Raw genomic sequence first — 21,359 nt, 5'->3', positions numbered from 1 at the left:
TACTGGGTACCCTCCAAGTATTCTAATGGAATGCTGCTAACTTTTAAGTGTGTTTGTCCAGCACAAAACAAAGATTTTTGTGCCAAGCAAGGGGAAATTTTTAGTAGCTACAGCCTTACATTGTTTAGAGACTGCTGTTCTTGGTTCAGGATCGAAGTAGTTCAAAAACACTTTTAAAACATCATTCAGAGGATTCTTATAGAAGAAAGGGGAATGGATGAGTCTGAACCTGGAATTTTGCTGCAATATTTTCACTTAATTTCTAAGAATCTTTACTAGAAGCTGACAACTAGTTTAAACATCACCATGAATAAATATGCTAACAAATACCAAGTCAATTATTTTGAATTTTGGTGTTTTTCTTTTCTTCACTACTGAAGCAATGATTGTACATCTTCCCTTCTATTTAATTTAGTACTGCGAAGATCATAAAGAGCAACTAGTATGAGACAGACCCATCACACACCAAATAGAAAGGCTGCATTGCTTGTCTCAGGAAGTTTTGGACTTTTAGAGGCAGAAAACATTTGAAGATATTGCTCTGTACAGGAAGTAGACCAAAGAACATGATACAAATTACCAGCTTCTCCATTATTGTAAGTGTTAAATTATCTGCATCTTGCTGGAATTAACTCTTTACTTTTGTCTAACTATTCTGGATGATAAATTCTGTGATGTAAAAAGGGGCTAATTTTGAGTACTGTGTACACTAGGATAGCAGGAAATAAAGCTCAAAAAAGATTTAAAATAAAAAAATAAATAAATGAGATCCTGATATGATGCTCCATCTCTATATTCATTTTTGATGGAACTTGCCTACAAGCAAGGGCAAGCTTTATCTGCTCTAATATATTGAAAAACTTACTTTCCCCAAAGGTAGTATCAAATGAAAGAAACAGTCAAGAGTGGAAAAGAAGTATTATTCTCAATTTTTCATCATAGAGGATGCTACGGAAAAGGCAATTGCAGTATTTTGCAAGGCAGGTTAAAAATCAAGAATCACAAGCATTTCACGTGTTAGCACAACTGATATTTTTTATTTTTCAGACAGTCCAAAATTCAGTCATGCCATATTTACATTAACAATACATGGGATAATGTAGGCAAGAAAAAAAAAATCTTTTTTGTTTTGTTTTGTTGATGTTTTGAATTTTTGATTTTTTTTTTTTCATTATGCATCACTCAAGTTGATCTAACTCATTCAAGTCTTTCTGGGTTCTCATGTCCACACTGCCTCTCTACAAAAGAAACATCCATCAAACTATCCCTTGTCTGAATGGTAAGTCTATATGAAGAAGTCTATATGTGAAAAGCTTTTCACAAAGGTTCTCCAGGCCTCATTTCTTATGTAAAACTGTTTAGTGCAGAACTGTTTAGTGTATCAGCACCAATTTGCTTTAGCTATATCCTACAGTTAGTATAAAAGACCAGCTACTCCTATAGGTTACTCAGAAAATAGAAAGTAGCACACTTACAAAAACGACCACAGAAAATAGCCGTCCACATTGTTTAGAATTGTTAGTTTTCTTTACGTTTCCAGTGTCATTTATTTTGCTCAACACTTCTGTAATTCTTTCCACTTGTGTTCTGCTCTTATTTTCTTACAAAACAGTATACTAGGCTTTCTGTATAAAACATATATATAAACAATTATATATATATATATAATATATAAAAAAACAAAGAAACAACCCCAAAATGGACTTACACACAAGTGTTTATTTGTCCCTCATAGAAAGCATGCTGCACGTACTTTTAGCCATTGTCCCTGAATTTCATAGTCCTAGCTATTAAAATGGGGTCAGGAAGAAAGGGACCTTTTTCTTCCTGTCTTCTTTTAAAAGATTGAGTTGAATTATGTAAGATGAACAAAGGCAGAGGAGGCACAGGAACAATCAGATCCTGTTTACATATTGGCAGGAGGTTGTTCTTGTTGCCATTATTACCACTACTCTCCAAATTGACTTCTAGTTATTACTTCCCAGGAATTCATATATCTTTTGTTGTTGTTGTTATTTATTCCTTATTCTCATATGACTGCATGCAGGTTCAGGGAGAATGAGATATTGGAAGATGTAAAAGGAGTCTGGGATTTTGGAGATTTTTGGCCTGCTAAACCACATTTCTGATCTCTCTTTGGAGATCATCAATTATACAGAAAACTAGGACTGATTTGAAAAAACAAATATTTTTAATGGCCTTTTATTTCCAAAAATGTATTGGGGCAATAATTAAGAGATATTTTTTCACACACAGTGCTGGCTTTTGATATCTCCTTGTATTTTTTGCAAAAATACTTTTTCCAGTATTGGTTAGAAAACCACTATAATTGGTACAGATGGCTCTTTGCCTTGATATCTTTTCTTCCAGCAAGCAGACCAGTCATCTGAACTATTTGTCATTGCTGAGTGATGTGTTGAATAACAACCCACACTATACACACCAGAAAACGTGGTGGTGGTGAAGGAAGTGGTGCATTTTAATCCCATTTATCTAGCTCAGGCAAAAAGGTCTGATGACTTTTTGACCTGAAAACTTTGTAATGGAAATGCCTCAGATAAAAAAAAAAATGTCATAAAGGTTAGGAGAAAAAAAAACTGGGAAACCACATTGAATTAAAAAAAAAAAAAAAAAAAAAAAAAAAAAAAGTACTGCTTGCTGGTTTACACGGAGTCTATAACACTGATAAAATCATCAGAAATCAATGTGCTTTTTTTTTCTCCCCGCTTTGTCCTTCTTTATTTTGGCTTCATTTCAACTCTGGAGTTCATATCGTCTCCTTCCAGATCATACTCCTCGACTTGGCCGCTGGTCCACACCTTCACACGGTCAGTCAGGTCGCTGCTTCTGGGAGCCAGGATGAAGTCGTAAATGAGGGCAGCACTTGCTCCTCCAATAATTGGGCCAACCCAGAAGATCTGAAACACATTGCCAAACCCAGTTAGTACCTTAGGTTTTAGTACATTTGAAGCTGTTCTGAAAAAACTCCTCTGGAGGTTTTCTACATAAAATGCACCATGTAATACTATGCAATATATTAGTATGTATGTATATGTAATGTATATAGTATGTAATACTTTGTGACGACCCAATTAAGGGCATAAATGACTGCTAGCTACTCTTTAGTTAGAGATAGTCTTAAAAATTCTAGTCTAATCACATAAGGCAAGCAAAGATTGGAGGGAGAGCTAATATATGTGTTGTTAGAAACAATGTGTGATTTTGAAGGATCTGAAGGGTCAGAGATCTGAGTCTGAAAATACTTTTTCTTTCTTTTCCTGGTATTATTATTTTAATGTTAATAACATACAATAAATTTAATACTATCTCTCTCTCCTGCTTTCTCTCTGTTCCTCCAAAGCCAAACAATTTTTCCACACTCTTCTGAGAATATTAACTTAGCTATATTAACTCAGTAACTCAATAGAATTTTGTAAGTGGGAGACAAATGACAATATTTCCTCAGTGCTCTTGTTCTATAATTTCGATTGAAATGACATGTTTCCAAAATTTGCATAGTCCAATTACGCTATCACTGAATTTCCATGAATATTTATTGAAATGGCTGAAAAAATCTTGAGTAGGAGAGTTGGAAGAGCTACATTTTAAACACTGAAGAACATGGGCTCATTTAAGACTTTGATATTAGTTTTAGCCTAGTTTAGTGAGTTTTAGTGAAATAAGTAAACTTTCATAAAATTATTTATTTTGACCATAGGAAATAACTTCAAAATCTATAGTATTTGCAGTGCACTCATCCATGAAAATATGTAAGTAGATGTTTAACTTTAAGCAGATGAATATTTTTTTAGCTTCCAAATATTTCCTGCATCACTATGTTTTATAAATCTGTTTAAGAGCCTTCCTAAAGTCATGTTTATGAGATTAAGTAGTACCAATATACAAAATCAATTTAAACTACAACTACTCAAAACAAGTTTTTGTGCAATGCAACTTTATGGTTTAAAACAACTAAAATCATTGAATGTAAAAGGAATCAATCAAATAAAACCAACAGAACTATTTGGAACACAAATTATCATCTTGAGGATGCCGTGATCTTCTGGGTTTATTCAGGACCAGAAGGAGACTTATTTTTGGAAGGAGAATTATTTTTGTTAAATATAATAGAAATGATAACTCATTAACTCATTACTGTGTTAGTGCATGTGTGTTAATATGTTCCTGATCTTGTAATTTCACATATACAGGCTGTCTTACGAGCTAAACCAATTTCTTCAACTTACCCAATGATTTTCAAAATTGTTTGCAATCAGCGCTGAACCAAATGATCTCGCTGGGTTAATTCCACAGCCAGTATAATCAATCTAGGAGGTGGAAAGAGAAACAGTGGTAAGGTATCAATGCAGATGTAGCCTATGTATCACACAGGACATGATAGTGTGCACAGCAGCTAGCAGAATGGATCAGATATACAGAACCAGTTTGTTCATCCCACCAAGTTCATCTCAGAAGAAGACTGTTTGCACTGTGCTTGTTCTGTCCTAATAAGTAAATGGGTCCAGCTACAGCAACTCCCTGTCTCATCTGTGCAACTGCATCAGTTGTAGCTTGGACATATGGGAGCGTCATATACTTTAGATTTATTGCATAAATAACGTCACTCTGCAAAGGAGAAGGATTAGTAATTTCTACCAATCATCTAAATGTTTTCGTTGGCTAGCCTTGAGATCAAATATTGCTTATTCCACTGTGAAAAATAAAACTTACAGCAAGAAGGTGTCCCAAGGCAACAGAGAGTCCAATGGCCAGTGGTGCTGATCCCGAGACATCATTCCTTCTCCGATCTGTGGTGGCGAGGACACACAACACCAGCTGGAGGGTAGCAATGATTTCAATACCTAATCCTTGGCCTGCATTGATTCCATCTGAAAGCTGGATGGAGAAAAGGAGAAAAATGTTATCTGCTATTCCTACCTGTCTTTGAACAAGCATGGTAAACCTCATGAGGTCTGATATCTCAACAGACATGTGCAGTCAAGCATTTTTTGTCCTCAGATTGTTTTTTCTTAATAAAAAGAAGAAAGGACTTGAATTCTGCTTCTAATTCCTATATTCAACAGTGTCTGAGTAGGAAAAGGCAAGTCTGGATTTGAAGGCTTAGTGTTAAGCAGAAGTAATGTCACTATATGCAGTATAGGATAAAACATGAGGTTGGACACAGGCCAGAAAAACTGAGAATAGAGACTGACTCAGAGTAAGTGAGAAGGAAGCAAACTTTGCAAAACTTATGCTCAAAAATAATGCTATCAGTGAGTTATCTCATCTGTCATAGCTGCTGCATTAAAAAATTGTAAGGTCATATGACAAAAACATAGTTAAATGTTATTGTGACCTGTCCGGAACAAGTATACTACAGGAAATTGTGCTTGAAATCTGTTCTCACGAGTTTAAAGCCTATTTCCACAGTTTTACAGCCTACTTCCCCTAAAACTAATCTTTGAATATTTTTAAAACTTAAGGTTGTTTAGTTGAATTATTTCACTTTCCTATTTTGCAATTCACTTTTCTTGTTTTGCCGCTATTACAGAGCATCATATTATCAAATTGCTAAGCTTCTGTCTAGAGAAACACCAAAACAGTGGACTGAGTCTTCAGATGGAAAAAAAAAATCTGCTTAGCTTTTAAAAAAAATAGAAAATGCATTGATTTTAAAAAATTATCAATCTGAAACATAAATAATATTTGTTTCTTTATATCTTCCTATTTATGAGAAAGATTAATAACTCTTGAGCTGAAAGTTTTTCCATAGACAGAAATGTCAGATTCAGTTAGCATACACTGAAATAAGCTACTCTGAAACATTCACCTGGAGTAAACATTTATGTGTCAGAACTATAAGCCTGACGTAAATATAAATATACTGTCAGAGCTACCAATGAAAATAGCAAGTTCTGAAAATTCATATTGAATACCTAACACATCATTACATTGGTATTTTACAACATTTGTTACTCCCTTTTAAAAAAAAATCACTTGATTGGCTACAGAAACACATTTCTGACATATGCTTCAAATGCATCCCGCTAATATAATAAGTAATAGTAGCTCTAAAACTGTGAGCTATTGACTCTCTGGAAAGCCTTATCTCATATTTTGAAGGTCAGATGGTCTAAACTAAAGACTAACTGTATTACAAATAAATCAGCAATCTATATATGCCCAAACGCAGGTACAGAAATAAATTCTATCAAAATGAAATTAACAAGCTCCAGAGAAACTAGCTTCAAGGTTTGAAGTTTTCATGTTAATATTTCAAAAGACCTTGACATTTGAAATCATTAAACACTGAGCTGCCTTTAGTCCTTCCCTTCACTTTGAAGGACTTCTAAAAAAGAAAAAAAAAGACAATAAGAGCAAAATGACACTTTCAAAAACTGTGATAATCTTTATCTTTGAAAGGTGGAAATCATATTCTTCCTTTCCCTCCAGGAAAAGACATCCTACGTGTGACGTGACTTGAGGTCATTGTCCCTGCTAATCAACACAGTTATTGACGGCCTCTGTGGAATCAAAGAAAACCTGGAAATATCATAGGAAACCTTTTGCTTTCCTCTAGCGTGTAATTCTCTTCAGCCTGCCAGGGACATCAGATTCCACTGTGAGAGTAAGAACTTTGGGCCAGGTTCCAAAACACTGCAAACCAAGGCAAACATTGGATGACCTGGTTTACTGTGGTCTGCTGATCTGAAGTGTATATTATCACAGAATCTGGTTATTTTACCTATTTGTCAGAGTTGTGGTCCTCACTGGTCCTCGAATAGACAGAATATGGCTTGAAACATGAGACATAATCACCTCTAGTAATAGACTGGCTTTTTCCAGGGACCAGTATCAACTTTGTGACACCCTTCTCCTCCGCACTTGCCCTGTGATCACCAGTGGTCATGCTAAGCATGTGTGGGCAGGAGGAAGGGCTGGCACTGCCTTCATTCATGATGCATCTACTGGGAAATCTCTGGCCTCTTTGCATCTCAGTACAGTCTCATGTGTGTTACATTTCAGATCGTGATCATTAACAGAAAAAGTGTCTTAAGGAAATAAGATGAAAGGTGCAGTCCCATATTCTAACATAATTCTTTCCACAATCTAATCTTCTCTATCTTTGTCAAAGATTTTGATAAGACATGTTTGCCTCCTCCAGGACCAGAAACAGACCCCCAAAATGGGGGGTCTTCATCACTTCACAAAAGGCGAAATCTGAAAGTTATACATAGACATATAATTGATAAGTTGAGTCACTCCCTCGGCTGCTCTAGAAGTACTGACTAATTCTATTTTGACTGTGTTGTACTTGGGGACAATCTGAACCTCTCTGTTATGCATTACTGGAGCTAGGGATAAAACTTGTCACTCTTTCTCCATTCAAAGATTAGCTTTATATGATGATGCCCCTGAGCAACTTGGTTTGAGTTCAATACTGATCCAATTTTGAGCAGAGGGTTTGAATAGAGACTTCCTGATGTTCCTTACAACTTGAATGATTGTATGAGAGGTTTTGATTCTTTTCTCCACTTGTGCAGGACTCGTACGGAATTGCCTAAGACCTACTGCTAACTTGGCTAAGTTAATGTCCAACAATGAATTTCTCAGATAGCAAATACACAGTTGGTGGATCACTGACTGTGAGATCTCTGTATAGATGGGTGACATATGTGTCACTCTAATAAGCAGAGACCATTTACCTTGAGTTCAAAATTTAATGTAAGTTCATTACCCAGTCATGACTATGAGAGTAACTACCTGAGATTTTTTTTTGTTGTTAGGAAGTGAATAGTAGCATATTGCTTTCATTGCTCTAGAATCACAGAACCATTGAAAGGTTGAGGTGGGTAGAAGATACCTCTAGAGATCATACAGCTCAACTCCCCTTCTCAAGCAGGGACCCTCGCTTCCCCCACCTGTGCATCCTTCACCTCCGAGGGAGGTGGTCTGACTTCCATAGCACAAGAAATCCCAAGGGGCTTCTTCCTCAGGACAGCTTGTCCTGCTGCAGTGAGCCTGAATGAGCATGGGTCTTCCCTGATGCATCCCTTCACCAAAGGCCCGTGCATGATGGCACCTCGGAAATCCTTCTGGGAAGAGTCATGAGCAAGGGGATGGAAGATCAAACAGTTTTGATTTAACTGAGACTAAAAATACAAAAGCTTCTTTCCCAGAACTGCCCTCAACTGCCATGCTTACCTGACAAAATTTCACAGTCTAAAGCAACAATGTGGGCAAAAAAAATGGTATGTTTTCTTTCCTTTCCTTTTTTTTTTTTTTTTTTAATTTTTTTTTCATTTCAGAGCAAGATTTTTATTAGCTGTCTGCTCTCAGTAGAGAAACAGGGGGACAGGAAATTAAACTGGCCCAAGGTAAACTCAGCTGTATAATTCTCCAATGGCTTCATTTTTTTTTCCTATTAGAAATAATAGCATATGAAGTTCCAACCTGTTTCCCGTTATATGGATAAGGCAGTTTGTTATGCAAGGTGTTTTCATCACATGGTACTATTACCCACATCATCCAGCAAACTCTTAACCATGGATTGTCTCTTTTAGGATTCAGCTCACTTTCATATAACTAGGATTACTTTCTCATTTTTCCTGAAAAATGATAGGCCTCTGGAAATTCAGAAGTCTATTTTGCAGTAGGGGAATGTCAAATTTCTCTGCTCTTATGAAACACTCTTTCTTTTTTTAGAAGAAAGTTAAGCCGTAGCATCTTATTGAAACATATGGAAGTGCCAATGTCTCTCTTTTCCTGCCTTCATATATCCTAGCCCTTGGGTAAGTCTTCTTATGCATAACCCTAGAAACACATTGTCTGGCACATAAAAAAATGCACGCCATGGACCATCTATGAACATATTATCCTTTTTTTTTTTTCTTTTTATCTTTTTGTTTTAATGTTCATGTTTGGGAGAAGAGCTATGGTGAAGAGCTATCCATCACAATTCTAGAATTTTAAGGAACAGCGTTTCTGTAAATAATATCTTGTGTACCAGAAAACTATTTTATTATATGCTAAATGAAAACAAGCAGCTAACAATTTGCACCATGCCTGATAGTTTTAGCACTTAGCTCTACACGACCATGGAAGATCTTTCCTTGATAGAGTACTGCAGGCATTTTCTTCAACTGAGTTTGAGTCTATTTAAATATCTCTGTTTCCTGGATGACCTTTAAAAAGGGTATCTATGTATCTTAATGTGTTTTCTTCTTTGAGCTTCTTCTTTCCCACGTCAAAAATATTGATTATGATGCTTTATCCAGAATAATTAACATTTAAATGTTTAACAAGTAAGAGTTCTTCAATTTAAAGCTTTTTAAAAGTAATATCAGAAATCAATCTCCCTACTACTTCTCTTAGAATCATCTTTAATAGATCTGGTCTGTCTCTATGTCTGAATCTTTCACATTTTTCAACTCCAAGCCTGATTGTGTTATTTTCTTGATAATCTCCCTTCTCTTGCTAGAAGGCTATTCCAAAATTCAGCAATTATAAGCATTCTTTATCTCTCTCTCAATCAAAACTTATTCTTTATTTACCAATTTCTTATTTTATTCCTGGCAATTTATCTACAGTGATGGAATACATGGATACAGAAAAGAATGTTTTTATATTATTAGTTAGGAATTCAGAGAGTACAAAACTATCATTTCTAACATAATCTAAGTGAGCAAAAGATGTAAAGAGTTTCACTTCAAATTATTTGAGAGGAGCACTCAAAAGGATTTGCTTATGAGGCAAAGAATTAGCCCTGGAGCTCATTCTAGATCAACAATAGAAACGTGCAGCAGAATCTAGGGACAAAACATATTGTCCTCTGCTACATTATCTTTCCTGTAAATGAAGCCTTAAAAGCTCCAAAGGGAGCACATTCAATTCCCAAATAAATCATATTTTCCTTTCTTTGAACAGCAGACACTCTCAAGGAACAAGCCTAACCTCCTTCCTCCCACCATTTGATCAATCTGATGAGAAACTAGCCATGGCTTTGTTTTGCAGGGTCCTGGTATACCATGGAGAGAAGAATGTTTACTGTTTACTTCATTAGTATTAAACCAGAGTGTATTAAACTAAAGCATGAAGTCAGTTACAGACAGCAAAAGTCAATACCTCTATAGACATTTCATTAAATAGAACTAGCTGGAGACAAACTATTTGTTGGAGAACATCTTGATTTACAGTTTTGGGTTTTTTTGATGTACATGTGGGTAAATTTCATTGGGAAAAAGAAATGTTGGCTCTGCTGGTGAGAAATAAACAAATCTATTCAGAAGATGAGGAAGAGAGTTTTTTTTCTTTTTTTCTTTTTTTTTTCCAACAAAACACAAGTAAATACCAGCGAAGTATTTATGACCTCCTCTATTGTCAGACCAGAAGATTGCCTTTCAATGGGGAATTGAGAGCCTGTCTGAATTTTGAGTCTGACATCACATTCCTTTCAAAGTTGTTACTAGATTAACTAGCAGGATTTGCACGAATCTCACAGTATGGTTGATGGCACATACATGGAAGTGATATTCATTTTATATTTCTAGACAAAGACTCCAGAAAACTTGTCAAATTTTTCTCCAAGTCTGAGGTAGTTTATATAGCCAGGCGGTCCTGTGCAGATCATTAAAAAGATGGATTTTAACTCCATGGAGTTAAAGTACAGCTCTGAATGGACATCAGGAATTAGGGGAACAATTCCAGCTCCTTCCTTTCTCCACCTTGTTCATCAAGTAAGAAATCATATCAAAGGAAGGAATAGGGACCAACCCTGACTTTATTCATTCCTCACTCCAAACTGTGTGAGGTTAGTCATCACTAACTTCAAGGGAAATTGTATGAGTGACTGTAAGGAAATGTTTGCTGCAGTTCTCCCTTGAAAGCTTTCATTGACATCACTTGGCACGGGATGGGTGTCAAGTTCCTGGAAGAGTCTGGTTTTCTTTGGTACCTCTCCGTGACTCTTGGAGAGGGGCATGCACAGGACTGTGTCAGGACAGCACACAGAGGATTTCTTGGTTCCTTCCCCATCCTGAAATGCCAAAAGGGAAAATCTTGCTTTTTAAGAAGAGATATCCTTTGCAGACTTTGTAGCTCACATTTTTGCACTCCTGCTGTTTATAGTGTCCCTTTATGATTCCTGACAGGCCCTGTATATGTGATTTAGGAGGTTGACACTGTGTCCTACGCTCACATCTCATTGGCTTCAGTGAGTTGCGGCAGTTTAGCTGCAATATCTTTGGCTCTGGATGCCAGAAAGAGCAGTTCTTTCCCATCAAGTTGTACATTAACAATTAGGCAGGACCACATGCTGCTCCCTGCCAGTCTAGCAAAACCCGAGGATACATCAGTATTAATATTATTCTGAAGGTTTTGAGAAGTGCAGCCACAGACCATGGTCTCTCAGTGTGCCATGTACAGCATCAACCCAGAATATAAAGAGTGTCTCGACCTCTGGATGTTTATAATCAAAAGACAACAGTTTTAAAACAAAGAAAATAGAGAAACTGAGAGATGTAGACACACATAATTTTCTTTCCCTCTGGGATGGAGATTTTCTATCAGAGTTTGTTTCTTTAACATTTTCAATTAAGGTATCAAGAGAAGAACTGGCTGTAATTGAATTCTGCTGGTTAAGCTACAAAGTAGACAAGTAAGCAAAAATTTACTACTCCTCTAAAGAAAATAGCCAATTTCCTCTTGAGATATACAGAGGTCTTGGGATTCTCTGATTATTCGAAATATCCTGGTTATCTGCTGAAGTAACTGAGCCCTGACCCAATGACTTATTGCATCAATTTATCCAGAAAAGATCTATAATCTTCTGCAAAGATTATAGCTCAAAATGCTCAATTTTGCCATGGAAATTTCCACTAGTCCTTAGCTTGTTTTTCCTGCCATGCTAGGCTTTGATTTAGAAGCAAGATATATATTTTTTTTTTAATTGGGAAATGAAATTTGAGTTTTTAAAAATATATAAAATAAATCTGTCTATCTATCTACCCATCCATCTGTCTATGTATCTATCTCCAGTGTGTGAGCATAAGCATAAGTGCCTGTGGGGTGGTATATACAAATATAACACAAAACAGCCAAATATATATATGGCATAATACATACAGTGTCATAGAAACAAAAACAAATTTAACTGTTCAGTCACCAGTCAGGAAGGGTGCTGGCAGATTGATTTTTTTTTTACTTTTCATAGTTAATACTACTCAATCTAACAATTGGTCGAACACACACACACACAAAAAAGAAAATTGGTCCAAAATTTTAATTTAAGAAAGAGATTTTTTTTTTTAACACAAGAAGAATAAAATCAGTCTGAATTTGTCTGAGCATTAAAGCATTCATCACAGCATTAAAAGTCTCTATATTAACAGTACTTTTACATCTTTAAAATTAATATTCATAACCTTCTGTGGCAGCCTCTTTAGCAATGAGATGGTTTCAGTGGGTTCTGTGGTTCTGGGGCTAGCAGAGCATTTCTCAAACAATGCTTCTGTCCTCCTTGGGTTCTCTCAACAACGACTAAATTGATGGCATATATCCCACCTGGGTGTCTCTGAGCACCAAAGGGCTGGATTGCTCCACGAGCCTTGCTGTGGGCAATAAAGACCACAACGCTTCTCTCATGTCCAAAACTGCTACGCAATCACCATCGCTGTGTAACACTCATTGCTTGCAATGAAGACAGGAGCAAAAGCATTTTTAAAACATATACACTGCTTTGAAAGATCAGTCTGAAATCTGTTTTTGTATTTGACACCTACAGACAACCTGTATCTGATGATGCTGAAACTGATGGACAGGTTTTGTGCTTGATGTGCTAAAGAGAGATTTTTCTTGAACAAGAGACTTTCCCTCTTTGTTTAACATCTTTTCCTGAATGTATGTACATGTATATGTATATGTGTATGTATATGCATATAAGTATGTGTGTGTGTGTGTGTGTGTATATGTATGTATAGGCTTGTACTCTCCACCAAAAACTCAGGGCACAGCTGTATTGGAAAAGAGCAGAAGTACTACATAAATCTTTGTAGACATGAAATAACCAATAACTTCTGAGACCTGAGGTAGAGGTTAGCAATAAAAGCCTTGTTATCCCCAAAAGGTCCGGAGGATGGATGATAACCATCAGATTTTTATCTCAGCCCAGATGTTTCTACTATCACTACGTGACTAAATTATATAGCAGCCACATTTACTGCCAGTTTTCAGCAGGTGCCTTTCCTGTGTTCCATGTTCATGATCTAGTGCTATTCCTTACAATGCTGGCATGCCATTAAAGACAGCTGCTGCAAGATTGAAATCGAGTAATGAGCTATTGTTGTGGCGCTCTTTGTTAAGAAGCAAAATCCTGGACTGCATCTCAGGTGCAGGAACCATTTTGCTCATGTTAAAATTGCAGCCATTTCTGATCCTATCTAGCAGCTCCAGAGAGTTTAACCATGAAGATCTCACGGCAACAGAGAGGGTAGCAGGAGAACTGTACATCTAATTGAAAACAGGGAGGGCAGAGGGTGGTGAAATGTAGCAGGAACTTCAATATGTTGACACTCAAGAAGGGCACAGGATATAATCTGCTTTGAAAAAAATGAAAAAAAAAAGACTCTGGGATTTTTAATGAGCATGTGAGGTAAAAAACTTGGCTTTATGTCTCATCCATCCAGTGACACCTCTGGAACTGCAATTCTCCACAGAAGCAGACTGACTCACAGGAAAAGCCACATCACTTATTCAATCATCTGCTCCCTTCGTCAAGTTTTCGGTTTATTTTGGAAGTCCTACCTAGTCAACCTGACTTTGTTTAGTTTGAGGCTGAAGGAGACCAGACTCAGAGGGTGTGGGCACAGGGAGAAGGGAAATCACAAAGGGAAACACTGAGTCATCAAGGCCATGCATGAAGTCCTGCTCCCTACAGTCAGAAGGCTACCCTTGAACTTTGCCTATGGGTAGATGTGGGGATTCCTTCTGTTAAAAGAGTGGAAAGAGTTAGTGAGGAATATCGGGATTAAAGAAAAAAAAAATCAGTGTTGGACCCTAGTACACTGGGAAAACCTAACTAAGGGTTCAGATCTGCTCTGATACCACTTAGACCACAATCCAGCAATGGGGTTGACTCATGAAAAGGGGATTCCTTCTGTAGGATGACTTTGGTGAGTGTGGAAGGTGCCTCACAGGAGCAGCTACTACCCAGCACCAACCCTGGAAAGAAGAATCAAGGACAGCAAAGTGCTCCCTTCACCCTGTCTTTGAAAGGGAGTTTGGAATTGGCCATTTTGCTTTCACCAGAAAAGACCATTGCACTCTGGTGTACCCTATTCCTTCCGCTGCAGCCCATACAGCTGTGGAACAGACTGCACCTGGAGTGGAGGTGACAGAGGGACAATCAACCAGCCCGAAAATATAAAGTGTATTCCAGGAGCAGACGACTTTCCACACTCCAGAAGTATTATCTTTACTGCTGTTTACTTATTGTAAGCAAATACTCTACTCCAAAACCACTGACCGCAGACCCCTTCTGGCTTTGCTAGAAAGTTCTTTAGCTATGCTGTAACATTTATCATTTTGCTAAGTCATATTTTAAGACACAGTCCTTGATTTATTATTCTTTGTTGTTTTGCTTTCCTCTTTATGTACTCTGAGCAACAGCAATTCCATTTAACCCTTGTCTATGATTTTGACTCATTTGTAACTTAAAAAAAAACACCTTTTTTTTTTTTTTTAACTTGAAGACAGAGTTTTCCAAGAATTTTCCAGTTACAAGAAGATGTCAAGAGTTTTTACTTTTTCTCTGTGTTTCTTTGTTTCTTTCCAGAGCCAGAAAGGTTTGCCAGACTCAGGAGGCACATGTCACTCTAATCAGTATGCAGAGATATAACACATAAAATTATTAACGATAGAGCAATGTCTACTTTTTTGAAAAAAAAATCACAAGATTGACAGAAAAAGCTGTAATAAATTGATTTTTGTTTTCAATAGCTTGATCAATGTTCTCAAATGACTTTCCTGAATAGTAAATACTGTGTTACCTCAATGTACTCCTCTTACCCGCCTTTCCTGCTTGAGGATTTTGTTGGTCATTAATTATCTGTGATGAATACATTTTCCATTATCCAAATTACAGAGCTGTCCTCACCAGAAAAAAAGCCAGGTTTGCTGGCAGATGAGATTTCGGATAAGGTTTTCTCTATTCTTACAGTTTTACCCACTGGAAATTTGTAAAATGTAGTAAGATGAATGCTAAAAAAAGATACGAGATGATGTAAGGAAAAAGGGCACATTTTTAGAACAACAAATATACTGCATATTTTTCTTTCAGTTTTTCCAATTTCAAAATTTTATTTTGGTACCCACATCACTACTATAATTTGTTGGAAGTTAAGTATCTTAATAGGATTCAGGAGCCCAAATACCTCTGTGAATACTGTCCAGAATGTCTGATTCAAAGCAGCCAAAGTAAAAGTATTACTGAGAATTTCAGTGAAATCTGGACTACACTAGATGTATGGTCATTTTGATTTTCTTTTATGATAAAATAAAGCATAATACTGAACATGCTAATGGAGCACTCTGTTTTCACCTTCTCCATTTCTTCTCTTCAGCCTTGCAATAACCATGGCTATTTTGGTAGATTTTGTTGTTGTTGTTGTTGTTGTTTTGCTTTTGGACAGTGAGTTTGGTTAGTTTTGTTGCATTTTCTTGAGATTCTTTTTCCCTTTGGACCTTAAGAAAGGCACAAATTCACCCCACTTTGGATAAATAACAGAGGCTTCCATGCCTGAGGCTTCATTATCCCCAATTCTCTCTCAAGTCCTAGTTGCACTAGGAACAGAGGACCTCAAAGGAACTAACCACCAAACTTTCTCCTTCTCTATGAAATAAACAGGAACCTATGGAAGTGGAGTTCCTCATTTGACCCCTCAGTGCTGGGCCTACAGCTGGTCAGGATGAATCTAAGCACAGATGCACGATTTGCTATGGTATCCCACAGGGATGCTAGATAATCACTGAATCCAAGAAATTGCTCCCACCATATTTTTCCTGTAAGAAACCCCAGAAACTACAGCAGGATCAGAACAGAGAACAAGATTTGAAATGTCCACACCTTCTTCACAACTTTGTCAAAAGCCAGCTCTTCCTTTCTTCTATTGTTCTATTCTCTTTCTCAATGTACCTATTGCCTTCACCAGAATGACAAGTAGCCAAAGCAGCAGTCCGGTGTGCCAGTTCCATCCCTCCCCTCCTTGTTCCCAGATGGAAGAGTGTGACATTAAAGAAAATCTATGTGGTTTCTCCTTATCTTTTATTTGCTGAAGGAGGCAGCAAGCTGGTAGTGACAGACTGAGGTTTCAGGATATCTTGATTATGATGGGTTCTGCATGAGGACAGCTGCCCTGCTGCTCTCCCACACGCTATGCTCAACCTTCGTCTCCCCCATCCCCAGCCAATCCCAGTCCAGTCAGTGGGAAATGAATAAATTTGTTTTTCCCCTCTAGTTCCTTATTGCAAGGGAAAACAACAGCTGTTGCGCTCCCCATCTCCAGGGAGATCCCCCCCACTGCTATTCTTGCCAGAACACTTAGAACTGGATGGGAAAGAGAAAAGGAAAAAAAATATATATATATTATATATATATATATATATATTTCTTTTGAGCATTTGACAATGACAACCACAGAAATCTGGGCTTGTCATAATATTTGGGTCCTATCAATTCACAGAAAAATAAAAAGAAAGTTACAAGGCATTCATGATGTAGACTTAAAATACTGTTTTTCCCCAACCATGGATTTTCTGGCCTTGAAATGGATGGATTCCATTGTATTCCATAGAGTTCATGTGGGAGAGAACAAGGCTTTCACCCTAGGGTGAAATATTTGAAATTCATTTGTGAGGCCTCTAAGCTTGCCAAAATCAGTGACAAAACAGTTACTGAATTTGAGAAGCACAGCATCCCCTCCAGACAGGTTTTCTCCACTGAATTGGGTTAGTATTGAGAACTTTCCTGGTGAGAGGGAGGTCTGGTTTCACCACGGACAATAAATAAATAAATAATCCCCTCAGCTTTGTGATGCATTTTGTGTTCTCCAGAGGGTGAGACCCACATGGCTCAGTACCCCTTGAGGGCAGACTCTTTACATCTGCCTTTCTTGCAGTCAGTTTGGCTCTACTGCTCTACCCACCACAGCTTTTCTCCCCACTCTTTTTCCGACCTTTCCATGTGCCTTCACAGGCACTTCTGAAACACTCTTGTGCAGAGCTCTAAATAACACCCTCATAGCTTGGATTGCTACCAACTCAGTGACAAGAAAGGTTTGGGGTGATCACACTGAAAACCACTTCGCAAACAGCAGTTTTGGGGCCATTAGAGGAGAGAGGAAGAAGCCAGTCATCTAAATTTTGTGGCAGGGGAAAGGAGAACACCAAATAACAGTACTACTGAAGCCAGACCTCCTGTGCTTAGTGGTAGCTGGCAGTCTGACCTCTCTAGGAAACCACTTTGGGTGGATACCCTGTCCCATGCAGTGCAGCAGTTCCCTTCGCCACTGACTTCCGAAGGAGAGATCACATATCACACACACAGACAGAGCCTTCTGGAGTTAATAATAATAATAATAATAATAATAATAATAATAATAATAATAATAATAATAATAATAATAATAATAATAATAATAATAATAATAATAATAATANAATAATAATAATAATAATAATAATAATAATAATAATAATAATAATAATAATAATAATAATAATAATAATAATAATAATAATAATAATAATAATAAACTCCTCTCTTCTTCTCCAGGATGTTTTGGATTAAACCCATCAGCATTTAAAAAGGGTGGCCCAAGGGGAATGTTGCAGGCACCAGGTCTCAGGGAGGGAGGGAACACGGAGACAGGGATGCACGTGGGCTGCTCAGGAATGACCTTTTTAATAGCAGCTTTAAGATGTTTTAAAAAATCTTCACTGGCTTACTTTTGGAGTTAACTACCATGTCACAATATGTAAAAACTTACTACGTTGTTTGTCCATATAATTTTCTTCCCTCTTTTATTCCTCTTTTACCTATATGATTTATGAAGAGATCTTTGATTGGGAGCTTTAGGTCCCAAGAATTAGTATGATTTCAGCTGGGTATCATATTGCAAATATGTTCAAGTCTGAAACTATAGCCAGGAATAACCTGCAGGAGAGGGACTATGGAAAAGATGCAAAATACTTAACAGCATTGGGTGAGAAAAGTGACCAGAACAGGATTTCCACTCATAATACTCCTCTATGCATTGCTACTGAAATATTTGTGGCTGCAGGACTGTCTCTGACAATGGGCTAATTTAATGTTTTATTTTTTTAACTTTTTTTCTTTTTTTTCCAGCTACTATGATAAAATGGGGACAACAAAATGAGAGCATTTTGAGGCAGATTTTTTTCAGCCAAACACTGAAATAGTCCAGGCACTTTTTATGCAATGTGACTGTAAGTAGCCATGAGCAGCAGGATGAAAGAGGACAGAAATATTCCTCCCCCCCCACTTCCCCCTCCCCTGCATCTAAGTGTAGTTGCCGCCTCTTTCTCCAGCTTACATCTCCGGATTCATTGTTTTCCCTATATTTTGTAAAGCCAAAGTGGGAAAAGAGGAAAGTGCTGCTGTGTCAAACAGGAGCTGAGCCTAATGAAACAGGTAATGCCCACAGCTTTGGTGACGAAGTTTCTCTTGCTACACATCTCTCACTCTGTCATTTTTTTTTGAAAACAAACATTACAAATCAGTGGTAACAGAGATCATTAATTAATTATTGAAAAAAGACCCGCGTTCACACATGGGAAAGCAACATCGGGGTCTGCACATTAATCAGCATCCCCAGGCACAAGACGTTATCTGAGACCTTTAGTACCATGAAAGGGACTCAACTTTCACTGTCAATGCAACTGACAGCGATTTCAATGACAAAGTTTGTCAAATGGCACCTTTTATCAACTTAGAGGTAAAAAATTAAACAAGAACAAAACTGATCACGACCACAGTGACCTCCAGCTGGGGGACTGGGGAGAAAGCACCTTCTCTACAAAAAAAAAAAAATAATAATTTATTTAAGCTGACACTAGGGAATGCATTTACCCTAGATTTACCCTTAATCAGTCAGAACTGGACTCCTCGTCTAAATTAAGAAATTGTCTACATTTAACCATTGCTATCTCCTACCCAACCATACACATCTACATAAACATGCTTAGCACCTTGAAAGCTTTACTCTCACATTTCTGCACTGAATACGAAGGAGGAATCAGAAGTATCTCCACTTACCGCGTTGAGCCCCAGGAGGTTGTTGGGGAGCGACGAGGTGACTCCTGAGAGGATGGCAGTGGCCACCACCGCCCCCAGGCACTGCGCGATGATGTACATGAGCGCCTTGAAGATGCTGATCTGGCAGCTCAGCAGCAGGCCCAGGGTCACAGCAGGGTTCAAGTGGGCACCACTGATGTGGCCCACGCTCTGCGCCATGGTCGCGATGGAGAGTCCAAAAGCCAGAGAGACCTTCACGTTGTCTTGAGACTTGGTGGATGTCTTGTTGCCCACCACTGGGAAGCTAAAGCCCAGCGCTGAGCCAATACTGATAAAAATAAAGAGGCTCATGGCAAGGAACTCAGCCACTACTGCCCTCCAGAATATTTTCTTTTTGAATTCACTAGCCATCTTTCCCTTTCCTCTCTCTCTCTCCCTCTCTCAAACTTGCCCTTCTTCCTTCTCCTCTCTCTCTCTCTCTCTCCCCCTTTCCCTGCTTGATATTTTCCCTTTGAGGTCTGAAGACAAATCTGGAGGAAAAATACAGTTCTTGGATTATTTATAGGGAGGGATTTGGGTGGTCTGTAGGAGGGAAGGGGTGTTGCACAAAAGGAGGAAAGAACATCTACATAGATGCTGACTGCTAGATTGATGTAAGACACTGCATGCCTGCCAAAGTTTTTTCTTCCTTTTTTTTTTTTTTTTTTTTTTTTTCCCCTTCCTTTAAAAGCCCTCGATCTCTGCTGCAATTTTTAAGAGGCTTTTTAAAAAATCTTTGGGAAAATCTTTAGGAGTACTTCAGGAATTTTTACCTTCACGTTTCCAGCTTCTACATAGCCATTCAGCACTTTCAGCAATCCTGAAAGCTTTTACAAGGTTTTTCTCCCACAGCGGACTAAAGCAAAAAGAAGTTTTCTGTGAAGACTGGTAAGTTACTCATTCTCAGCTTCACCAGCAGCAAGCGACATCCAAAAGTAGTAAATAAAACCAGCAATAAAACCTGCTCTCTAGGGACTTAAATCTCTCTGTTTCATTTGAAAACAGGTAGAAACGTCCCCTCTGCTGGCTCTGCACAGTCTTGGACTCATTCCTAATGACAGATGCACAAACACATATATTTATTACATACACAGACTCACCCAAATCGGTCTTACACTGGCTAATGATTGGGGCTTATCCCGCGCTCTGTGTCCAACCGCTCTCTGAACACAGTGAGTTTGCACCAGCATTCAGAAAGCGGGTTCTTTGCACCCCTTTACTCTTCTCTTGAGACATCTATATTTAAATGATGAAATTGGTATATATTTTTTTTTCTTTTCTTTTTTTTTCTTTTTCTTTTTCTTTTTCCCTAGCAAACACAGAAAGCAAAGGCAATTCAGGGGCTTGCTAACCCACATGCCACAGTGCAAGCCCAGCACGCAGACACCCTCCAAAAGGGTCGTCTGTCCTGGCTGTCACCAGGGAGACTGGCTGCCACCGCCGCCGATACGCGGGGCTGGCCAGGCACCCAGACCAAAAGGGAGAGTGAGGGAGAAGGGAAATTACATGCTTGATTTTGCAGGCAAAATGAGCCTCCCAGCAGTGCCAGAACATCTTGAAGTGCAAAAGGTCTAACTGCTTCTGATTCTATCACAGCAGGGCTTGCTTGCATGCCTCCGATTAACCCCTGTGTTATCAGATCCCTGCACACTTTCACAGCTTTCACACAGATAAAGGCAGTACCTTTATCTCTAGGTTGGAGGACTTGTTCTGGCTTCAGAATAACCCAGATCTGATCTAGAGGCAGAAACAAACTCCCTGGGAAAAGTTTTGAAATAGAGATGACTACTTAAAATCAACTTACTTCTCTGCCTTCCCTTTTTTCTTTTTCTTTTTTTTTCTTTTTTTTCTCTCTCTCTTTTTTTTTTTTTTTTTTTTCTCTTTTCTTTATTGTGCCGGCGTCAACTTCTAAATTGCAGTTAAATTGATTTAAGGTTTTTTCACTGGGGAAGTATGTTGCTGTGAAGGCAAAGTCCAATGCACACCTGGGTAGCATTAGGCAGTCAAGAAG

General features: G+C 38.0%; 1 protein-coding gene across 1 annotated transcript; it reads right to left on the bottom strand.

Moving 5' to 3' along the window:
• Nucleotides 1–2,641: 2,641 nt before the first annotated feature.
• AQP1 (aquaporin 1 (Colton blood group)) lies at nt 2,642–19,841 on the bottom strand. The gene is made up of 4 exons (XM_026051904.1): nt 19,331–19,841; nt 4,732–4,896; nt 4,248–4,328; nt 2,642–2,918 (listed from the first exon to the last, which is right to left on the bottom strand). The coding sequence occupies exons 1-4, from the start codon at nt 19,718–19,720 to the stop codon at nt 2,739–2,741; spliced, it is 816 nt and encodes a 271-aa protein (XP_025907689.1). The 5' UTR covers nt 19,721–19,841; the 3' UTR covers nt 2,642–2,738.
• Nucleotides 19,842–21,359: the final 1,518 nt, after the last annotated feature.

The sequence above is a fragment of the Nothoprocta perdicaria genome, unplaced genomic scaffold (assembly GCF_003342845.1).
Source record: "Nothoprocta perdicaria isolate Ctin4 unplaced genomic scaffold, notPer1 scaffold_80, whole genome shotgun sequence".
NCBI lineage: Eukaryota > Metazoa > Chordata > Aves > Tinamiformes > Tinamidae > Nothoprocta > Nothoprocta perdicaria.
The sequence above is the reverse complement of the archived record's forward strand: the minus strand, read 5'-3'. Positions and strand labels throughout refer to the sequence as shown.